The sequence below is a fragment of the Typopeltis vanoorti genome, chromosome 2 (assembly GCF_054136105.1).
Source record: "Typopeltis vanoorti isolate ZY-2024b chromosome 2, IOZ_Tvanoo_1.0, whole genome shotgun sequence".
Classification (NCBI taxonomy): Eukaryota; Metazoa; Arthropoda; class Arachnida; order Uropygi; family Thelyphonidae; genus Typopeltis; species Typopeltis vanoorti.
The window spans coordinates 176,714,831-176,735,433 of record NC_143550.1 but is presented as its reverse complement, the minus strand read 5'-3'; the positions used below and the strand labels follow the sequence as shown (position 1 = coordinate 176,735,433).

Genomic DNA, 20,603 nt, shown 5'->3' with positions numbered 1-20,603 from the left:
TTTTGATCGATTTAATAGATTAAGGTATTTAATATGTAGAGCACTATTGCTTTTATCAAAAGCTTTTTTTTCCGAATTCTTCGAGACAGTTATAATTAATTGTAGCAATTCTTGATTTAACGTATTTGACAAGTCTGTTTCTAGTACTGTAATATTTAAATTGTTTGTTGCTATCACTTGCTTTTTGATAGATTTTATGAGCACCTGGAGATTTGATGGCTTCCTTCAGTTTTGCAAAGGTTGGAATAAGATTATCGCGTCTGCACTTTTTTAAAAAAGATATTCTAGCTCATAGCTTAGCCTGTTTTAATTGCAGTTTTCCTAGTAAGTTTGTCTTCTGCGCTGTCATTTCCCCGAGATGGAATAAAACTTTTTTTAAATAACGAAACCTGTGGTGCGATCATAATTAAAAGAAACACACGTATTAACCACAGTGAAAATTATTTAATTGTAAATATTTCATCCTAAGTATCTTAGAACATCATCAGTACAGTAGTTTAAAACAATAATAGGAATAACATACAGTTAGGGCACATGATAATAAAATAATGTAATAAAAACATAATCATTACTAGAGCTGATAAAGGAAATACCACTGTGGTTCTTGATACCAATTCATATGACCGAAAAATTAATTTACTACTTCGAGATTGTAATACCTACGCCAAATTGGATTATGATCCTATGAAACGTCAACTCAGAAAATTAAATAAGCTACTTAATGAAACTTCCTTCTTGGATGAAGAAACAATCTAAAAAACTTAAGACATACCATGCAAGACCTAGAATTTATGGCTTACTTAAGCTACACAAAACTAATTTTCCACTTAGACCCGTCGTAGACTGTATCAGCTGTCCAACTTACAAGTTATCAAGATTTTTATCTAACCTTCTCTGCCCTCACATAGGCCACTCAGTCTCTTCAATCAAAAATTCTACTGAGTTTCACACAAAAATTAAAGACATTCAACTATCAAAAACTGACTTGTTAATCAGCTTCAACATTGTCTCCCTCTTCAAAAACATACCCCATAAAGAAACAATAGAATTACTAACTCAAAAATTTTCGTCTGATATAGCTGAATTGTTCAAGTTTGTTATTGCATCAGGTTACTTCACCTGGAAAGGTCAAATTTACAAGCAAGAAGAAGGAACAGCAATGGGATCTCCTTTATCACGAAACCTAGCAAACTTGTTTCTAGACCACCTTGAGGAAAAAATATTCACTTTTGAACCCAAACTAAAAATTTGGTTAAGATATGTCGATGACGTATTTGCAGTCTGGGATCATCCCGAACATGAATTACAACTGTTTCTAGATAAAATTAACCTTCTTCATCATCACATCAACTTTACGTTAGAAAAAGAATCTCCACAGGGTATCTCCTTTTTGGATTTACACATCCAAAGAAAAGAAGACGATTCCATCGCCATGTCTGTCTTTCGCAAGCCTACATTCTCAGGTCGCTACATTAACAATTCTTCCGCTCATCATCCATCTCAGAAATCTGACATTATTAAATCACTAGTTTCCAGAGCACACAAATACTGCTCCTCTGAAAAATCTTTAAACCAGGAATTAGAAGTAATCAAAAATACAGCCATCCTAAATGGATATAATCCTAAAACAACTCAAAAAGTCATCAGTCACTTCTCCACACATCAAACCAAACAGGAAGAAGTCCATAGGATTCCCATACCTTACGTTAAAGGCATCTCTGAACGTCTTTCTAAAATTATGAAGAAATACAATTTTGCCACTACTTACAACCCTATCAACCAAATTTACAACTTGTTACCTTCTCCTAAGGACAAACTCTCACCTTTGATGTTGCCTGGTGTTTATGAGATTCCATGCTCATGCAAATTGTCTTACTTTGGACAGACAGGTAGGTCTGTTCAGAAACGCATCTCGGAACATCAAGACCACATTCGTTTTTTTTAAACCGCAGAAATCTGGCCTCTCTCAACACAGAATTGAAAATCCAAACCATAGGTTTCATTGGGAAAAGTCTAAACTTTTACATAGATCTTTATATAAACATGAACGTTTATACAAAGTTCTGAAGCCCTACTACACAGACCAAACTTAAACTGCAACAACGTTCTTACTATTCTTAAAGTATGGGAAATTGTCATACAAAATTGTGTTAAATATTTTTTTTTTTTTGTACCTCTGTAGCATGTTACGCATGTTTAATGAGATTCTATTGTAATCATGCACCCTAACTGTGTGTTATTCCTATTATTGTTTTAAACTACTGTACTGATGATGTCCTAAGATACTTAGGATGAAATATTTACAATTAAATAATTTTCACTGTGGTTAATACGTGCGTTTCTTTTAATTATAATAATAATAAAGAACTCAAAACTGAAGAAAGGAGAAACTTGTGTCTTTCACAGTATGGGAAGATTGTTGCCTTGGAATGGAAAGACAAGAAAGATAACACTATGCCGAACACCATCCATTGGAACAAGATGGAAGATGTAGAGACGAGGAAAGGAACAGTGAAAAAACCAGCTGTGGTATTGCAGTACAACACAATGGGAGGTGCTGACTGTTTAGACCAAATGCTTTCATATTGTCCTGCTACCTGAAAACAAACATACTATGCAAAAATATTTAGATACCTTTTACATATCTCTGTGTACAATGCTTTTGTACTACACACAAAGTTAGGTGGTAAGCTTGATCACACAGCTTTTAGGCTGGATCTCAGACAAGATTGTTGAAATCTACCACATCCCAAAGGCTAACGAGAAAGGCAGAAGATCAGCTAAAGGAGGGAATCCAATCAGACTGACAGAAAGGCACTTTCTAGAATATATACCCCCTATTGCAAAGCAAGCAGAGCCAAGAAGAAAATGTACAGTTTGTTGCACAAGATCAGTTTTACAAAAGGTTCACAAAGAAATGCATATATGGTGCTCCGATTGCCAGGATGGGTTATGTGCTTCACCATGCTTTAAAAATCTACTATGCTATTCAAACTTCTGAAGAAATGTCACTGTACGTAGGTTATTATAGTTATTGTTGCATGTATTAAAATCATTTATTAGCTAAATATTCTTTTTTTTAGTAAATCACTGACAGTTGTATAAAAATTGTAAATAAATACTTTTTTTATACCTAGTTAATCACGTAGTCTTGAAATTCAAAAAAAAAAACCAACCTTGGGGTAAAGTACCTGAAACTGAAACCTAACAGTCAAAACAGAAAGCACTAATTAATTATATTTAATATCTTTAATTAAAGCACTTGGTTATTACTGGTTCAAAAAAATCAGATGAATTTACAGGATTGTAAATTCAGAATTTACAATCCTGTGCTATAAAGTTCAATAGTGGAATTATTCTCTGTGCATGCATACTATTGGATTACAGGGAATCACATTCCTATAAAAACTTCAACTTTTTAAATATATTTGCAAAGTTCCATTTTATTATGAAGTTCTAATGAAGCTATTTGCAAAAATAAAAAAAGGAAACAATTCAGTTAATAAGTGGGGAAAAGGTTCCTCCTGTTGGTAAAAAAAAAGGTAATTACATTGAATTTTAATTTTTAAGTTTATAATGTGGTATTTTAAATTTCCTTGACACAAGACTGAACACTAGCCAATAGTTACTGAATTGGTGCTTGTATTGTACTATATCACAGAATGCAAGTATTCACTATCAGATCAAAAATATCCAAAAACCCCTTTGTGGTAATAATAGTGGATATGGCTATATGCATAACAACCATGGTCTATACAGGCATATCCACATAGAAATAAAATACACGGTCTAGCAATCTTCATAGACAAACAATAACAGTAAAATGGACTGAAGTGCTCAGCGACTTTCGAGACGGCACCCTATGATAGTGCCTTTGCAACAATTTAGTTCGAGAAATTTCTGCCCTGCTGCAACTGTTCCAGTCAACTATAAGTGATATTGTGAAGTGAAAATGCTCAACAACAACAACAGCACAATTGCAATTTATATGGTAGGCCTTGTAAAAAGACAGAGTATGACTACTAAGTGCTGAAGCTCATGGCATGAAAAAAAAAAATTGCCTGCCCTTGGCAGAAACACACACTACTGAGTTCTGAAATTACTGCATCAATGCCAGCACCACAACTGCTCATTGGGAGCAGAAGAATGTAGGTTTGGCAGATACCAGGAGACCACTACCTGCCCAAATGTGTTGTGCCAACTGTAAAGTTTAGTGGAGACATCATCAGTGGAGACATCTTTAGTGAGGCATCATGTGTGCCTCACTAAAGCTTGTCTAGAAGAATGAAAGGAAATACTGCAGCAACATGTAGAAAGCCTTCCCAGAAGAGAGTGAAGGCTGTTATAGCAGCAAAGGGTAAATGACTCCACATTAATGTCATAGAGTGAGAAGTGAAATGAGCAGGATTATACATATTTGTGATCCGATAGTCTACCCAGATCATGCTCAATTGAATTCACAGTTCATTCAAGATAATTTATTTTGTTCATTCAAGTTCATTCAAGAACAGTTCATTCAAGAAATTGTCTAAAATGCAAGATACAAAATATTCACATTTTGTTACACCAAGTACGATATTTACAAACGAGGTGTTTATCAGGGTATTTATGAATTCCACTCTTCATCATTAAGCATGATTCACTTTACATCCTGCAAAGAATGTAATTAATGTAATTACTTTATATTGTAAAGATTATGAAAGCTTGAAATTCCATAAAAACAAACCTAATGATATCAAAAATAAAAATAAAATAAAATGCACAAGGAAATAGGCTGCTTGTTATATCATGTAGATATTTTAGTGACGATTGCAAGCAAAAATACAGGCCTTCAGGTCAGTATAGACTGCAAACTAAAGACCCATGCCTGATATAGTGTACATGTTGTATACCAGAATTTTGCACATTTAGACACAATAGAAATATGTTACTAAATTATTATATATATTAAAATGTTTTGTGCTGACTTGCTGTTAAATGATGTGGCAGTAGCCTACCTGTAATTTCCAAAGCGAAACCTATGGAACTCTTCTAAAGTTGTATAATCTTTGCTTATTTTGACATGAATTCCTGTATAACATGAGGCAAATTCTGCAACTTTCTTCATTATTTCATCTCTCTTTTCAGACAAAAACAGGTGCTTAAAAAGAGAGAAAATAAAAAAAATTAACTTTCAATTTTTAGTGATAAACACAATGCCAATAAAATTTAAAAAAAGTACAGCTTTACCTGACGACCAAATCCTCCAATTACCACAGAAAATCCTTCAGAACAATCAGAGATTGCAGTAAGTCTTTCCATATCTTTATAGTCATAAGAAGTTAACAATGCTCCTGTACAAGAATCTTTTTGATCTAATGAAGCTTGAGTGATTTCCAACAGAACTGGAATGTCATTGCCAGACCAATGAGATTTATGAGCATTATAGATCTGTGAAAAATCACAAAATACAAATAACATAAATTACAATATTGATGTTCAAATATATCATATATTGTACATGAAATATTCACAAAATGTGAATATTTCATCTACAATACATGATTACTGCAACGTATGAAAAAATAGCTCGAGTCACACATGGAATGGAATGTTTAAATTACAAAGAAAATGTGCTGTTATGCTAGCAAAAATTTTTAAATATATTTAAAATATTACTTGAAATATTATATCAGGCCTTTTGGCATACAACGTAAACAATGCTCACTCATCCATAGTTACCTCATTTACTGAATTTTTTTTTTTTTTTTTTTTTTTCAGTAAGAAAAAAATTTATCCATGAAAGATTGGAAACCTACCGCACATTTAGAACAGTGGGTGGAGTCAGAATGAAACCCAATATATTCTAAACACCAAACTTTGAATTTTTCAAGCTACTTCAAGTCTCCAATAAGTAGGATGATGGCACCCTTTCACAAAATATCCTCATAGTAAGATTTGTACCTATGAGCTGTAGATTAAGAGTGAAGATTCTATTCACTCAACCAACCAGGCCAGGACATCTGGCAACAATTCTGCTTCAAAAGTAATACCTACTGCAGCTGCTAGTAGTGACATTTCTTCATATATAATAAAGATTTGTTTCATAAGACAGGTTCCAGTTACTTTAATACAATCTTCATACTCATTATTTTTGATATTGGTACATTATACAAAAATAACATCAGTAAAATTTGGCGAGTTACATAAATTATATTAATTTTCATAGTGTTGTATCACGATGAAATTTAATATTGTTATCAGACAGTACGACTGTCTGATAACAATATAAATTTAATCATAGTATCCAGTGCTGTTAAGCTAGCAAGCTTAACATATCCATTTGATATGCATCCATAAAGATATATAGGTGATGAAAATATAAATTATACAGGAATACCTCGATTATCACGATTCATCGCGGTTTATAATTTGATACCAAAATTCCAATTATTGTGCTCCAAATTCGAATTATCACGGCCGATAATTCGAATAGTCGCCACTCTCCAGGTATCGCTCTCTTGTAGCGCTTCGTTTTTATCTGACAGCGCCTTCTCACCACTTACCAGTAACTATCCACCCTTGCCTGAAGTACATGTGCATATTTATTTCTCATGTTATTTACCCATACAATGAATGCTAAAAGAAACAAGGATGATTTCAAGTCTACAGCTATCAAGAGGAAACGTAGAGTGATCAGCTTAGAAGATAAGCTGCACATGATAAATAAGTATGAAGCAGGCATAACCAAAGCCAAAATTGCAAGAGAGTACGGTCTAAATGAATCAACTGTTCGCCATATTTTTGACCACGCTGCAAACTCCAGGGCTTTGATCTAGGACTAAAAGAAATTGAAAAAGGTGATGTTCAGGGCCTGCTTCAGTCACATGATAAGGAGCTGGATGATGAAGACCTAATTAACCTCGAGAGAGAATATGCTTACGATGCTCAAATCGATGATAATGACAAACAAACTGACTTGGCACCGAAGGAATTTACCCTCAAAGAAATGGATGAAATGTTTAGAATTGCTGAAAATTTTAAAGAAAAAAATCGTGAATGGCGATCCTAATCTCGAGTGATCACTGAAAGTTCGTCAGGAAATTGAAAATTCCATCCATTGCTACCGAGTTTTATACGAAGAAAAAAGAAAGAAAAAATTCCACCAGACAACCTCTACACCAATTTTTATCCAAGAAAGAATAATTGTATGTACTGTATGTACTTATATATAAATATAAATAAAGATTAAAGAATAAACTGGTTTTTCTAAATGAACCTTCATCTTTTACTTAACACGTTTAACACATTTCTTTTTTACTTGATATATAAAATTTAATTAATAGATTTGAAAAATCCTTGGAATTGATCACCCATTTTACACGCATTATTTATCCCGATTATCGCGGATTCGATTACTGCGGCATTTTTCGTGGCAACAATAACCACGATAATCGAGGTATTCCTGTATTTTAAAAAATAACAGTCAGAACTGTATAAGGGAGAGGAGACTGCCACATAGCCTTTAAAGGAATGCAGAGACCCAACAGGGCTTCTGACGTAATGAACAATCCTCACTTTCTTGTGGTGCACCCTGTTAGGTATCTACCTGGATACTGAACGAACGAGGATGGGCTGGCAATTTGGGATTTAGCCAACCAAATTATATTCTTATTTGCTTAAACCAAAATATAAAATGATGGTACAACATGACAAAATTTCATACTGGATGGGATGTCGCTTGGTTAAAAAAGAACCTCGTTCCCATTGTTTTCGGCAGGGAATCAAGGCAAACAGCAAAATGTCAGCTACTGGAACAAATCCTAAAACACACCCCAACTCAACATCACCAGAGTTCAAGATTGGTACAAGATAGCATAAGAAACCTGTACACCCCTTGAGGGTACATGTCAGGAATTTAATGATGAAAAATAATGAATAAATAAATTTGTTTCATTCAGTAGCAGAACTGTAGAAGTGTCCGACTAAGTAAATAATTCAAGTTAAGGTCAAGTTTTTGTTAAAGCAAGACTGACAAAATAAACTTATATAGAAAGAATAAAAGTTTAATCACCTTAAAAACATATATGAGTTCAAGGATTTTTTTTTTTTTTTTTTTTTATGTGGTTCCCATCCATGAAAGGTTATTAGTAAACATATAGCACATTTGTGCCATCGGTGGGCTAAGGATTTTTTTTTCCCAAAAAAATTCCCATTTTTATCAATATATTTTATCAATATATCAATTTATATATATATATATATATATATATATATATATATATATATATATATATATATATATATATATATATATATTTGTAATTTTTTTATTCATTTTTATATAGTCCAGAAATCCTGCTCTTGAGGCCAAATATTGAACCTTCTCAAGCCATTTCAGGCCTCCAATAAGCAAGACAGTGGGCTCATGTCCATGGGTTCAATGCCCATGGTGAGATTTGAGCCCACGACCTGTAGATGGAGAGTTGGTGTGCTAACCACTCGGCCAACCAGGCCAGATGAAGGTATTGTTCTATTTTTTTTTTTTTTAAATCTAGATAATGCAGAATATGTACCTATTTGTGGTACATATGAAGTAGTACAATATGTACCACAAATAGCATTATAGATACATTTCAGATTAGAATTCTAAAACCCATAAAAATCTTTAAAAAAAAAAACTCCCTGTTGCTATATACAGCAAGATATTATGCCCAATATTGAAAAATATGGTTGCAAAATGTAGTTATTTTCTAAAAAAAAATAATTACTATTTAAGAATTAATAAAAGTTTATTAAGCTTAAAATAATTTTCAACCTGCATCATCAGAGCAGTTTATATTAGAAATCTCATTTCATTATCTTCTTGAAGTTGTTTCGACTTAAGTAAATCAACTGTAAATCAAATTTGCATACTTTTGTTTACCTTATCAATTGTAAATTAGTTTACAGTTTATCTACTTAAGTTGATCTGACCTATTATCTCATCTTATTATCTTTCTCTGAATTATTTTCACTTAAGTGGATTGATAGTAAACTGGTTTATACTTAATCAGACCTACTTATCTTGTTATCTAATGGCCAGGCTATCTGTAGATGCATATATGCATTCAAGAATTATCAGACCTACTTATCTTGTTATCTAATGGTCAGGCTATCTGTAGATGCATATATGCATTCAAGAATTGGTTTTCCTGCTTTGATGGAGAGAAAACTCAATTTTACTACAATAAAAATCCTACCTATTAAGTGCTTTTGAAAAAAACCTAATAAAGTTCTTCCCATTACAATGACTAGTGATCATTCACAGCCACTGTAATGCCTTAGTTAGGGATCCCAGATACATTGGAAAAAAATACGGGACACTTATGACTGAGGGTGAAAGTTTAGTATGTACATCCATCACATATGCCAGTCTTACAAAATGATTCTAACTTTCCAAGTGTGTGCGTGGTAAGGTTTGCTATGCACACACACACTTTACCAAGTATAAGTAAACAAATAGTAAATCAAAACGCTAAACAAGCCACCACAAACTCCACGTTATCTGTCTCGCCCAATTTAGTAGATTTTTTTAAAAACGGAAATTGAGTTTTTAAAGCGTCTGTGTATAATCACAGTTCCTTTTCGGCATTTTCAACATTCAATAGGGCCACAGTAGAAATGAAAAACCATACATTTTAACAGCAGAAGTACAGTAATTAATACTCTGCAAGCACCAACATGTTTCTCTTAGAGCAAGCCTCTAAAATGGTGTGGGTCAAGCAGACCGTTCCGTGCTATTTAAAGCTGAGCCAATATCATCGCACATGCACATGCGCACTGTTCTAATGAACTTATCATTGTTGCAGTGTTGCCATCACTCGCCTTGAGAAAATAACAATGCATCTACAGTTCCCCGTAATGACGGAGAGCGATGTTTGTAACAGAATAGAAATTGTAACTCATCGATTTTGTTATTCAGTCTTGAACTCTAAAATACGAGACAAAAAGCTGTCCCGAAGAGTTTTCTCAGGACAACGGGACGCATTAGCCAAAAAGGGAAAGATCCCGTATTTTACGGGACGTCTGGGATCCCTAGCCTTAGTACAGAAGAATACGAGTTTCAACTGTGAACTCTTCAATTTTTGCATACTATTGTTTACCTTAATTGTATAAAAGCAGTTCTTCCTTAGCGAATCTCCAAAATATGAGGGTTGTTTGAAAAGTTTGGTAAATTTCCAACAGACAGCGACACATCTGGTTCATTCAGACCAGTGTCAGCACGCATCATCTTTTTCATGACCCCTGGCAAAATTTTAGCCACATGTGACATGTAGTTCTCATTTGGCAAACATTTAAAATGACCATGTTCACATTTTTCATAAAAATGAAGAACGAGTTTCATGCAGTGATAAAACACTTTTATTTGAAGAAGTGGACAGCCACACAGATCAAAGCTGAGTTAGATGCAGTTCATGGGGACTCTGCACCAGCATTGAAGACTATTTATTTTTGGATAAATGAGTTTAAACATGGTCGTTAGTCCATTGAAGATGAAGTGCGCTCCAGACACCCAACTGAGGTCACTACGAAGGAAATGATTGACAAAATCCATGGTATCATAATGGAAGACTGCCGAGTGAAAGTGCGTGAGATTGCTGAGATTGTAGGCATCTCAACTGAATGAGTGTATAATATCCTGCATGAAAAATTGCACATGAAAAAGCTGTGTGAACGATGGGTTGTTTGTTAACTGCCAATCAAAAAGGCATGTGAAAAGACATTTCAACGCAGTGTTGCGATGTTTAATCGCAATTCGCAGGATTTGTAACTTGTGACTGTAAACGAAACTTGGATCCACCACTACACACCTGAGTCCAAGCAGCAGTCAAAACAGTGGACAATGCACGGTGAAAGAGCACCAAAAAAAGCAAAGACCATTCTGTCAGCTGGGAAGGTGATGGCCACTGTTTTTTTTGGGGTATTCCTAAGAAATTATCATGATAGACTATTTGGAAAAGGGTAAGACAATAACAGGAGTCTATTATACATTGTTGTTGGACTGTTTAAAAGAAGAACTGAAGAAAAAACGGCCAAGATTGGTGCACAAAAAAGTGCTCTTTCATCAAGAAATGAACCATCCCACACATCAGCTGTCGCAATGACAAAATTACACAAATTGAAGTCAAATTGGTTCCACATCCACCGTATTCTACAGACTTATCCGTGTGACTCTTGTTCCCAAACTTTTGAAAAAATTGGAAACTCGCTGGATCAAATGTGTAGACTTCGATGGAGACTATGTTGAAAAATAAATGTGATTTTTTCCAAAAAAATGTCTAACTTATTTTTTTTACCAAACTTTTCAAACTACCATCATATTTATTCCATTAAACCTTACAAGTTCAAACCAGCATGCAAGTCAAACTTTTCAAACAATCCTCTTATATCTTCAAAATCTAAATTATTTTAGGTTTGTAATTACAAACCTAAAAATCCCTCTCCCTTTTCCTTTCCACTTTAGTTTATAAAAATAAACAGCTAAAGGCTTCATTCTGGCAGGATCAAATTATCTAAAGAAGGATAAAATAACCATTTAAGTTTCAAAGTCAGATTTAAACTTTCCTGAGAACTTATGAGAATATAACCTTCGGGATGAGGGCTGCCTTGGTTTGCACTAAAGATTTGAACAACTCAGCTCAACAGCCCATACATTACCTTTTATTAGTATGATTTAGCTTCACCAACCCTGTTTTGAACTGTTTAGTTCTCACCAGAAACAAAGAAGAAACCTAAGAGGACAAAAGTTTTCGTCTGACCATAGTGATTATGTCACGTCAGTTATATTTTTCATAAATGAACTCTCAATAGATTTAAAAAAAAAAAATCAGCTAATGCCTTTTATTCCCTATAAGGGAACAGGCAAGGCCTTTCAATCCTACCTAGCTTTTGGAGACTGAGTAGGCAGTTCAATCTCCACAAATAGCCAATCAGAGATAGGTGACCTATGTCCATCACTAATTATAGGCAGCACCAATACATATAAATTACCAAAAATACAGCAAAAGCTTTATTCTGGCAGGATCATTTAACTTCCAAAGCCAAATTTACACTTTCCTGAAAGATTATGAAAATAACCTTCAGCATGAGAGCTGACTTGGTTTACACCACTTAGTTTGATCTCCGATGAGAACCAAACAGTTAGAAACAGCTGTCAGGCCAGTGAAACCTAATCACATTAATAAAAGCTGAATACATGGGCTTGCAGGCTGAGTTCAGGTTATATGAAGGCTATATTCTCAAACTCTCAGGGAAAATCTAAATCTGGCTTTGGAAATCAAATGGATATATTATATTCTTCGCTTAGATTACAACAATTTAGCACTTTCAGTACATGATAAATCTCGCTTTCATCTGGTACCTTCTGGTAAAAAAAAAAAATAATGCCTCCAATGCCCCTTGTGTTTAATAAAACTGAAGGAAAAAAATCATCATAATTGCTATTATTGAAAATAACAAAAAACATCGTATTTTAATTAATCATTTAATCACTCTATGCTTTAACACCTACCTGGATTACTGTTGGTGGTTCGGCAAATTGACGACGGAATTTCTACATAAAGAAATAATAAAAACTAAATATATCTTTACAAAACAACTGCATGCTGAAGATCAAACACAGATCAAACTAATCTGTAAATTTCAGATTTCTATGAACAAAATATAACATTCACAAGTTATGCTCTTCTTAATCAAATAAGGACTCTTAAACAATCAACAAGTTTAGAAGACAATGGTTTTGGATCAGGGGTCTGTCCAAATTACAGACACCGAAATGCAGCTAGTCCAGAAAGTAAAGGAAAACTAATTACAGTTATATACTACTGTCATTTAGAGACTACAAAAATACAGGAGAAATTATCAACACAGTTTGGCCCTCAGGTTTTACAGGGAATAATCTTCTCCACATTATTCACTAGCTGACATCCCCCCATCACCCCCCCAAAAGTATTAAAAAACTCAACGTAATGCTTTTCTGACATTTCCAAATTATTCAACCAGATCAGACACAGAGACATTCTTTGGACTTTTACAAATTGGGTGACTAGTTTTCATTTATACAACTCAAAGCATATCTTGGCATTCTTCCTGTATATCTGGCATCCAAAGTTATAGCATATATATGAAATATCAGTCTGCTTTGGTTATGTACTGTAAACATAATTTGGTTTTAAATAATTTCACTATTACAAAAGATTTGATTGAAATTGAAATATTTTAATAGAAATACTAAAATTCATTAAATGCTGTTTAGCCATTGCAGACATCACAATCTGTTAGCATCACTGCATTAATAAAAAGGATTTGAGCAAAACAAAAATTTTGTGCATACATTCTACTGTATATCCTAAATAAAGTACACTCCTTATTCTTGTTGAGAGGCTTATACGCTGGTTAAACATGATAACTAATATTTAAGGAATTCACAGCGTATACTAGAAATATAGATTAAATAAACTTTAATATATACTTTCCGATATTTCGGCGAACGTCACGTTGCCATCTTCTTGGGAACTTACTACAAAGACACGTGCACACAAGTACTAATAACAGCAAATGAGACTGAAGCTAGGAAGCTAGTGTTTCCTAAAGTCCTGATGGTGCCCCCTGGCGGGCTATATTGGTAGTTTTTGGCCTTTGGGCTGAAGTTCTTCTGATAAAAGTTTCCCAAATTTGGGGCAGTTTCATGCATCCAAATTTGTTGAGGTTTGGCATGTTCCTAAGGGCCGAGGCTGATTCCATGAATAGTCTTTCATACTTGAACTTGCTGCGGTGTATTACTGTGGCCTTCTTCCATCTTATTCTGTGGCGAGTATCCAGAGCGTGGTCTGCAAGCCCAGAGTGGCTGTACTGGTGAAATCGGATGTAATCCTTGTGTTCTGAGATTCTGATATTTGCTGTCCTGCCTGTTTGGCCAAAGTAGGATAGTTTACAGCTGCAAGGGACCTGGTATACACCAGGTAGGTCTACCAACAGACTAAAACCCTATAACTCTAGACCCCCCCCCCGCATATATGGGCTCACAAAAATACACAAAGAAAATGTGCCATTACGTCCCATAGTGGATGGCATTGATTCCCCCACTTACAAACTAGCCAAGCATTTATTTTTTTGGCCACATGGCCCGGATTCACTCCTCTCCTTCCTAACACACTTGAACAACCAACACCCTAGAATCAAATTCACCCTGGAAAAAGAGGAAAACAATAACCTCCCCTTCCTAGACACACTAGTCACCCGCCAACCTGATGGAACCTTGGTTTTCTCAGTTCATAGAAAACCCACCCATACAGGCAGATACATTCACCAACAATCCCACCACCCCCCCTCACAACAATATGGAGTTATTAAAACATTATTCAACAGGGCAAAAATAATCTGTTCTAATGATCAAGCACTAACCACTGAACTAAATCACATCCGTGACACTTTCTCAGCCAACGGCTACCCCTCCAAAAAATCCAAAAAATACTTAACCCAGTTATCCACAACCCACCACCCCCTCCCCTTCACAAAAAAGATTACTCTAAATCTATCACTATTCCCTACATCAGAGGCACCTCGGAAAAAATCAATAAAATCCTAAAAAAACATGACTTGACCACTTGTTACAGACCACATAGAAAACTGGCATCCCTTATCCGCTCCACCAAAGACCAACCACTTCCCCTAGACCTACCTGGTGTATACCAGGTCCCTTGCAGCTGAAAACTATCCTACTTTGGCCAAACAGGCAGGACAGCAAATATCAGAATCTCAGAACACAAGGATTACATCCGATTTCACCAGTACAGCCACTCTGGGCTTGCAGACCACGCTCTGGATACTCGCTACAGAATAAGATGGAAGAAGGCCACAGTAATACACCGCAGCAAGTTCAAGTATGAAAGACTATTCATGGAATCAGCCTCGGCCCTTAGGAACATGCCAAACCTCAACAAATTTGGATGCATGAAACTGCCCCAAATTTGGGAAACTTTTATCAGAAGAACTTCAGCCCAAAGGCCAAGAACTACCAATATAGCCCGCCAGGGGGAACCATCAGGACTTTAGGAAACGCTAGCTTCCTAGCTTCAGTCTCATTTGCTGTTATTAGTACTTGTGTGCACGTGTCTTTGTAGTAAGTTCCCAAGAAGATGGCAACGTGACGTTCGCCGAAATATCGGAAAGTATATATTAAAGTTTATTTAATCTATATTTCTAGTATACGCTGTCAATTCCTTAAATATTAGTTATAAAGTACACTCCATCCAGCTAAAGCATCACATTTATCCCCATATTATCATTTGAAATGTTCTCTCTCCCCCATTTTCCCCCCTTTCCAAATGATCAAATTCAAACAAAAAGTGAAATGGCTAGACAAATTTTTGTAGCCATGAAGACTATTTCAATTCTAGTAAAATCTATGTAACTAAGGTAAAGGCAGATCGAGAAAATAAATCTAAAAGATTTCTGTACATTGAACTTACACTGAAGTGAACTTAGAACAAAATATATCTTTTGATTGTAAGGTTTTGTGAAAATCTTGCCTAAAAGAATACATACTCTCTCTGTCTGTGTGTGTGTGCGCACGCGCGACAAAAATATTAAAAATTAGATTTACACAAGAAATTAAGCATATTTTTCTTCATTAACTTGAAGGCAAAATATAATTTAACTGCCAATGAACTCTTTTAATGATACCAAATTCAAATTTTTAGTAAGTAAATAACCAGCAGTCACCATATCATGCAAAACCCACTCGACATGTAAAAAATCCACTGATCCAACATCCATTTTTTTTTAAATAATATGTCCTAATAAGTCAATAGAAGTTTCATCAAGTGATTAATGATGCTGCATCTGAGTTTTCTTGAAAACATTTTTATAATTTTTTTTTTTATTACATAGACATAATATAATATTTTGTCCAGTCTGCTCCTAGTAAGTACTTGGCAAAACTTACTCACAAGGGATAAGCAAATGAGTGCATGTGTTGGGCCCTGTAAAGAACTAATGTACTATTTTTATTTTAAATTTAAATTACACATTTTATAAAATATAATACGCACAACACAACATTTAAAGTTTTCTTTTTTTTTTCCCCCTTGGTTGTCTGGAGGCTTGTAGCATCTTTTGCAGTGCTGAATAGAAGAAAGACTGCTATAGTTTTGCTTCTAGTCACAGACTAGTTCAACTTTTTTTCTTAAGCAATTTTTTTAGTTTATTCTTCAGTCTATCTTTGGCAAAAGCATTGCAACTTTTTTTCTGCCAGAAATCCAGAAACATGAAATGTAGCAGTTGTGCGATATCTTAAATAACTCATAAATATACAAATCATCAGAAGTGTTAGAACTAAAAGATGTGAAACTCATTACAGAAGTTATTTACTTATGAATTTATTCAACGCATCTTAATATGATTTTTATGCAAATTTTTATCTCACCCATGAAAGGCTGTTAGCCTATATAGTACATTAGTATTAGTATTTATGGGAGGAAAACTCTGCTCCGGAGACCAAACATGGAGCTTTTTTTCCCAAGCAACTGCAGGCCTCCAATAAATAGAATGGCAGCTTCATATCAAGAAAAAAAAAGTTCATCTACCACCAATATTCAAAAAACATCCATGATCACAGCAGGATTTAAATCCACAGCCTGTTGGTTGGAAAGCAGAAATGCCAATGATTCTTCCAACCAGGCTGTAAATAAAAGTAATTATGGAGTTAACTTTAACATAAACTTACTAGGGCTATAAACACACAAATATACAAAATATACATAATCATATAAAAGGATGAAGGATACTTAAGTCAAAGTCTCATATTAAGTGAAATCCCACACACACACATGATAGAACTAGACTACAATGAAGGTTACTATCAAATGCAATACAATAGCCTTCATGATGTATCCCATGCCAACAGCACCAAGATACAAATGGAACTAACATAAAAGAGGATAGCCAGCAGAGGATTTTTAAAAACATCATGTCAACATAAATGATGTTACCAAGATCACCCACAGGTGAGGTACTAAATAATAACTGAGACATAACAGACTATGGTGATTAAGGAAAGAAAGGAGTAGCTACTGTCTTACATAGTAAACAGAAAATTTCTTGCATGACAGCTAATTTCAAGTAAAGTGATGCGAGTAAAAAAATTGGTCAACCATTGCCAAGAACGGAGAAAGGTGGAAAGAACTGGAGGAGGAGGCCTTCGTCTAGCAGTGGACAGAAAATGGCTGAAAAGAAGATGATGTAAATTTGAAAATGGGAAACTTAATGATTTAGTTGTGCTTATGGTCCTACAGCATTTTCTTTCTAGAAAAAAGAAAAATATTTTAAGCCATTAAAGACAGCAGACATTTAGTTCTTGTGGCACACCTTAACAGCATAGCAGGACATAATCCTTAACTTTATCAAACATATGAAAAAACTCATTAGGGTTTAAACACACAAATATACAAAATATACATAATATCAAAAAAAAAAAGATGAAAAACACTTAAGTCAAAGCTAAAGATAACTGAAAAAAAACCTCGACACAGGAATGCGAAGAAACGAATGGAGAATATGATCCAATAGTCGTGTTTTACACCCTGGATGGGTTAAATGTGTACCGATATTGTCTAATTTGTAGAGTGAGTGTTACTGTCAGATATCTGAGTGTGGAATACAGTGTTTGGATAAATGTCTAATTGTCTAATTTGTAGAATGAGTGTTACTGTGAGATATCAGAGTGTGGAACACTGTGTTTTGGATAAATTTCTTAGGCAACATTGTCATAAATTCATTATTTTTGTTAGAACACTGATAAAATTTAGCCGACCAAATTTGTCTTTCACCATGTTTTATCATTGTGGTGAAAGGCAAATTATTGCATAGGTTGGCACAGAAGTGTACCATTTTTGAAAAATACAATTCCGTGAATGTAGTACATGTGTGTGGGAAGATGTCGTGGATATTCATGTAGAGGCTGAATAAGAGAAAAGAACTAGTGTGCATATGTATGAAATGCGATATTCTGACAAACCACAAGGCTTACTTAAATATGAGTTGAAACAGTTTAAACAAGAGTAGGGAACATGGCGTCATAATTGCCATGGCAGTTGAAGATTGTACAAATGTTCAGAGTGTGTGGAAGTGATAGCAAGGAAAAGAGTTCAACTGGCAATAAAGCAGGCAATAATGATGTTGAAAAACAGAGTGAAATTAATGATAAAGTGGGCAATAATGACATTGAAAAACAGAGCACAATAAATGTAATGTGGCGAACAGAATTGATGGGTGAACAAGGGAGTGGGAGTGTGACTGACAATAAAATAGGGAGAATGAATGACAGCAAAAAAACAGGATGAAAGATTTGAAAGCAGAGTTGAAAATGAGACAAGATATGAGGTGGATGCAAAGTGAAATGAAAAGAATTGTAAATATGTAAGAAAAGTGAAGAAGATGGAAAAAAGGATGTCAGTATGAAACACCCGCAAGTGGTGTTGTATGGCAATTCAATTATAAGATGTGTTGCAATTATAAGAGGGGTGCTTAAGGGGAAAAGCTGTATAACTGAGAGGAGATCACCACAGGAAAGGAGATAGCCTTTAAAGGAATTTGGAGAATTGACCAGGGCTTCTGACCTAATGTCCAATCCTCACCTTCTCGTGGTGCACCCTGTTAGGTATCTATCTAGATAATGAACGGACAAGGATGGGCTGGCAATTTGGGATTCAGCAAACCAAATTGTATTCTTATTGGCTAAACAAAAATATAAAATGATGGCACAACATGACAGAATTTCATTGTGGCTGGGTCATCGCCTGGTTAAACAAGCTCCCCCCCCCCGTTGTTTTGCCAGGGCAAACAGCAAAACATCAGCTACTGGAGCAAATCTTAAAACACACCCCAACTCAACATAAGCAGTTTCAAGATCGGTACTATCAACATAAGAAGCCTGAATGGCAAAGAAATGGAGCTAGCTGAGAAATTGGATAAGTATCAGATCAACATAATAGGGCTGACTGAAACAAAAAGACAAAAACTGGTGAGATCTTTCTGATCAATAAATACAAAATGTTATATTCAGGCAATGACAATCAAGGAAAAGAAGGAGAAGCCATAGTATTCAACACTAAATATGAGGCTCATCTTCTTGAATGGTAGGCAATTTCGAGTAGAGTGATGTGGGCAAATATCAGAATGGAGAACTGGGCAATGAGACTTATTTGTGCCTATGGTCCCATAGAAGGTTCTACTAAGGTAGAAGTGGGAGAATTTTTTTGAGGCTTTAGAAAAAAGCAACTGACAGAATGAAAAACGAAAAGTTGGTCCTTGTTGGGGATCTGAATAGCAGAGTAGGAAATCATTGTCAGACATACAAAAATATTTTGGGAAAATATGGAGAAAAGAGCAAAGCCAATAATAATGGCAAATACCTGTTGGACTTCTGCCAAGGACATGGACTGGTTATTACTTACACAATGTTTCAACATAAAAATGTGCACAAATTCACATGGAGAGAAGAGGGAAGGAATAAGAAAAGTCTCATTGACTATGTTATTGTTGATAGTGATGTTTTCTCCCTGGTGCAAGACACCATGTAGAAAAAGTGATCACCATTTAGTCTTGAGCAGGATAAAACTGAATTTCATATTGAAAAGAAGAACATGTAAGAAAGTTTTGAAGCGAATAAAAGTTGAATAGCTCTCAGATATGAACTGTAGACTAAAATACACAAATAAAAAAATGAAAGGGTTTGAGAAAAGGAACCAAACCTTGGAGATTCAGCGGCAAGTCCTGAAGAAAACGCTGATTGATTCAGCAGCAAGAGAGGCATGTGGTGAGGTTGTCTGCAAGGATAAAAAAATCAGAACTCCATGGTGGACACAAGAAGTTAAAAGAGGCAGTGAAGGAAAAGAAGAAGAAAGCCTATCAAAAGTTCCTGGCAAATAAGTCAGCTTGTGCTCTTAGAGAATACAGAGACAAATGTAATAAAGCTAAGCAGTGTGTAAAACTAGCTAAACAAAAGTCATGGGAAGACTTTGGTAAGAACATAGAAATTAAATATCAAGAATGCACAAGATATTCTAGAGGTTGAAGAATCTCAGAAATGGAGGAAAGAGTGCTGTAAAAGGAATTACAGATGATAAAGGTGACATGAAAACTGGAGAAAAAGATATCCTTGAAGTATGGAGTAATGACTTCAACAAATTGCCAAATGAAACAAGCAGTGATAGCACAGTGGTAAAAAACACTCAACAGGCATGCAGTCAGGAATACATATTTATACCTGAAGTAGAAAAAGTCAAAGGCCTGAAATGTGGAAAAGGAGCAAGAGCAGATGATATTCAACCAGAAATGCTGAAGTATAGAGGTATAAATGTCTTACAGTGGCTTCACTGAATAGTTCAGAAGGCCTGGCCAGAGGGACAAATTTCAGATAATTGGAGTAGAGTTTTCATAGTACTCATATATATAAAAAGGTCACTGAACAATTTCGAAATCAATAAAGGTCGAAACCAGTCTGGGAAGTGAACTTCCCTTAATGCATAGCATTATACATGTCCGCAAGGAGATGTGCTAAATGATGGAATATTAACGCAAGT

At 34.9% G+C, this 20,603-nt stretch overlaps 1 protein-coding gene across 1 annotated transcript in view; it reads right to left on the bottom strand.

The window, feature by feature from the left end:
* Rme-8 (receptor mediated endocytosis 8) overlaps window positions 1-20,603 on the bottom strand; it is a 1,025,705-nt gene that overhangs the window by 944,972 nt on the left and 60,130 nt on the right. Inside the window, exons 5-7 of the mRNA XM_090414028.1 lie at window positions 12,533-12,574; window positions 5,230-5,430; window positions 4,998-5,140 (exon numbers count right to left, since the gene is read on the bottom strand). Of these exons, the coding sequence (XP_090270154.1) occupies window positions 4,998-5,140; window positions 5,230-5,430; window positions 12,533-12,574 (386 nt within the window). The remainder of the gene's footprint in view (window positions 1-4,997; window positions 5,141-5,229; window positions 5,431-12,532; window positions 12,575-20,603) is intronic.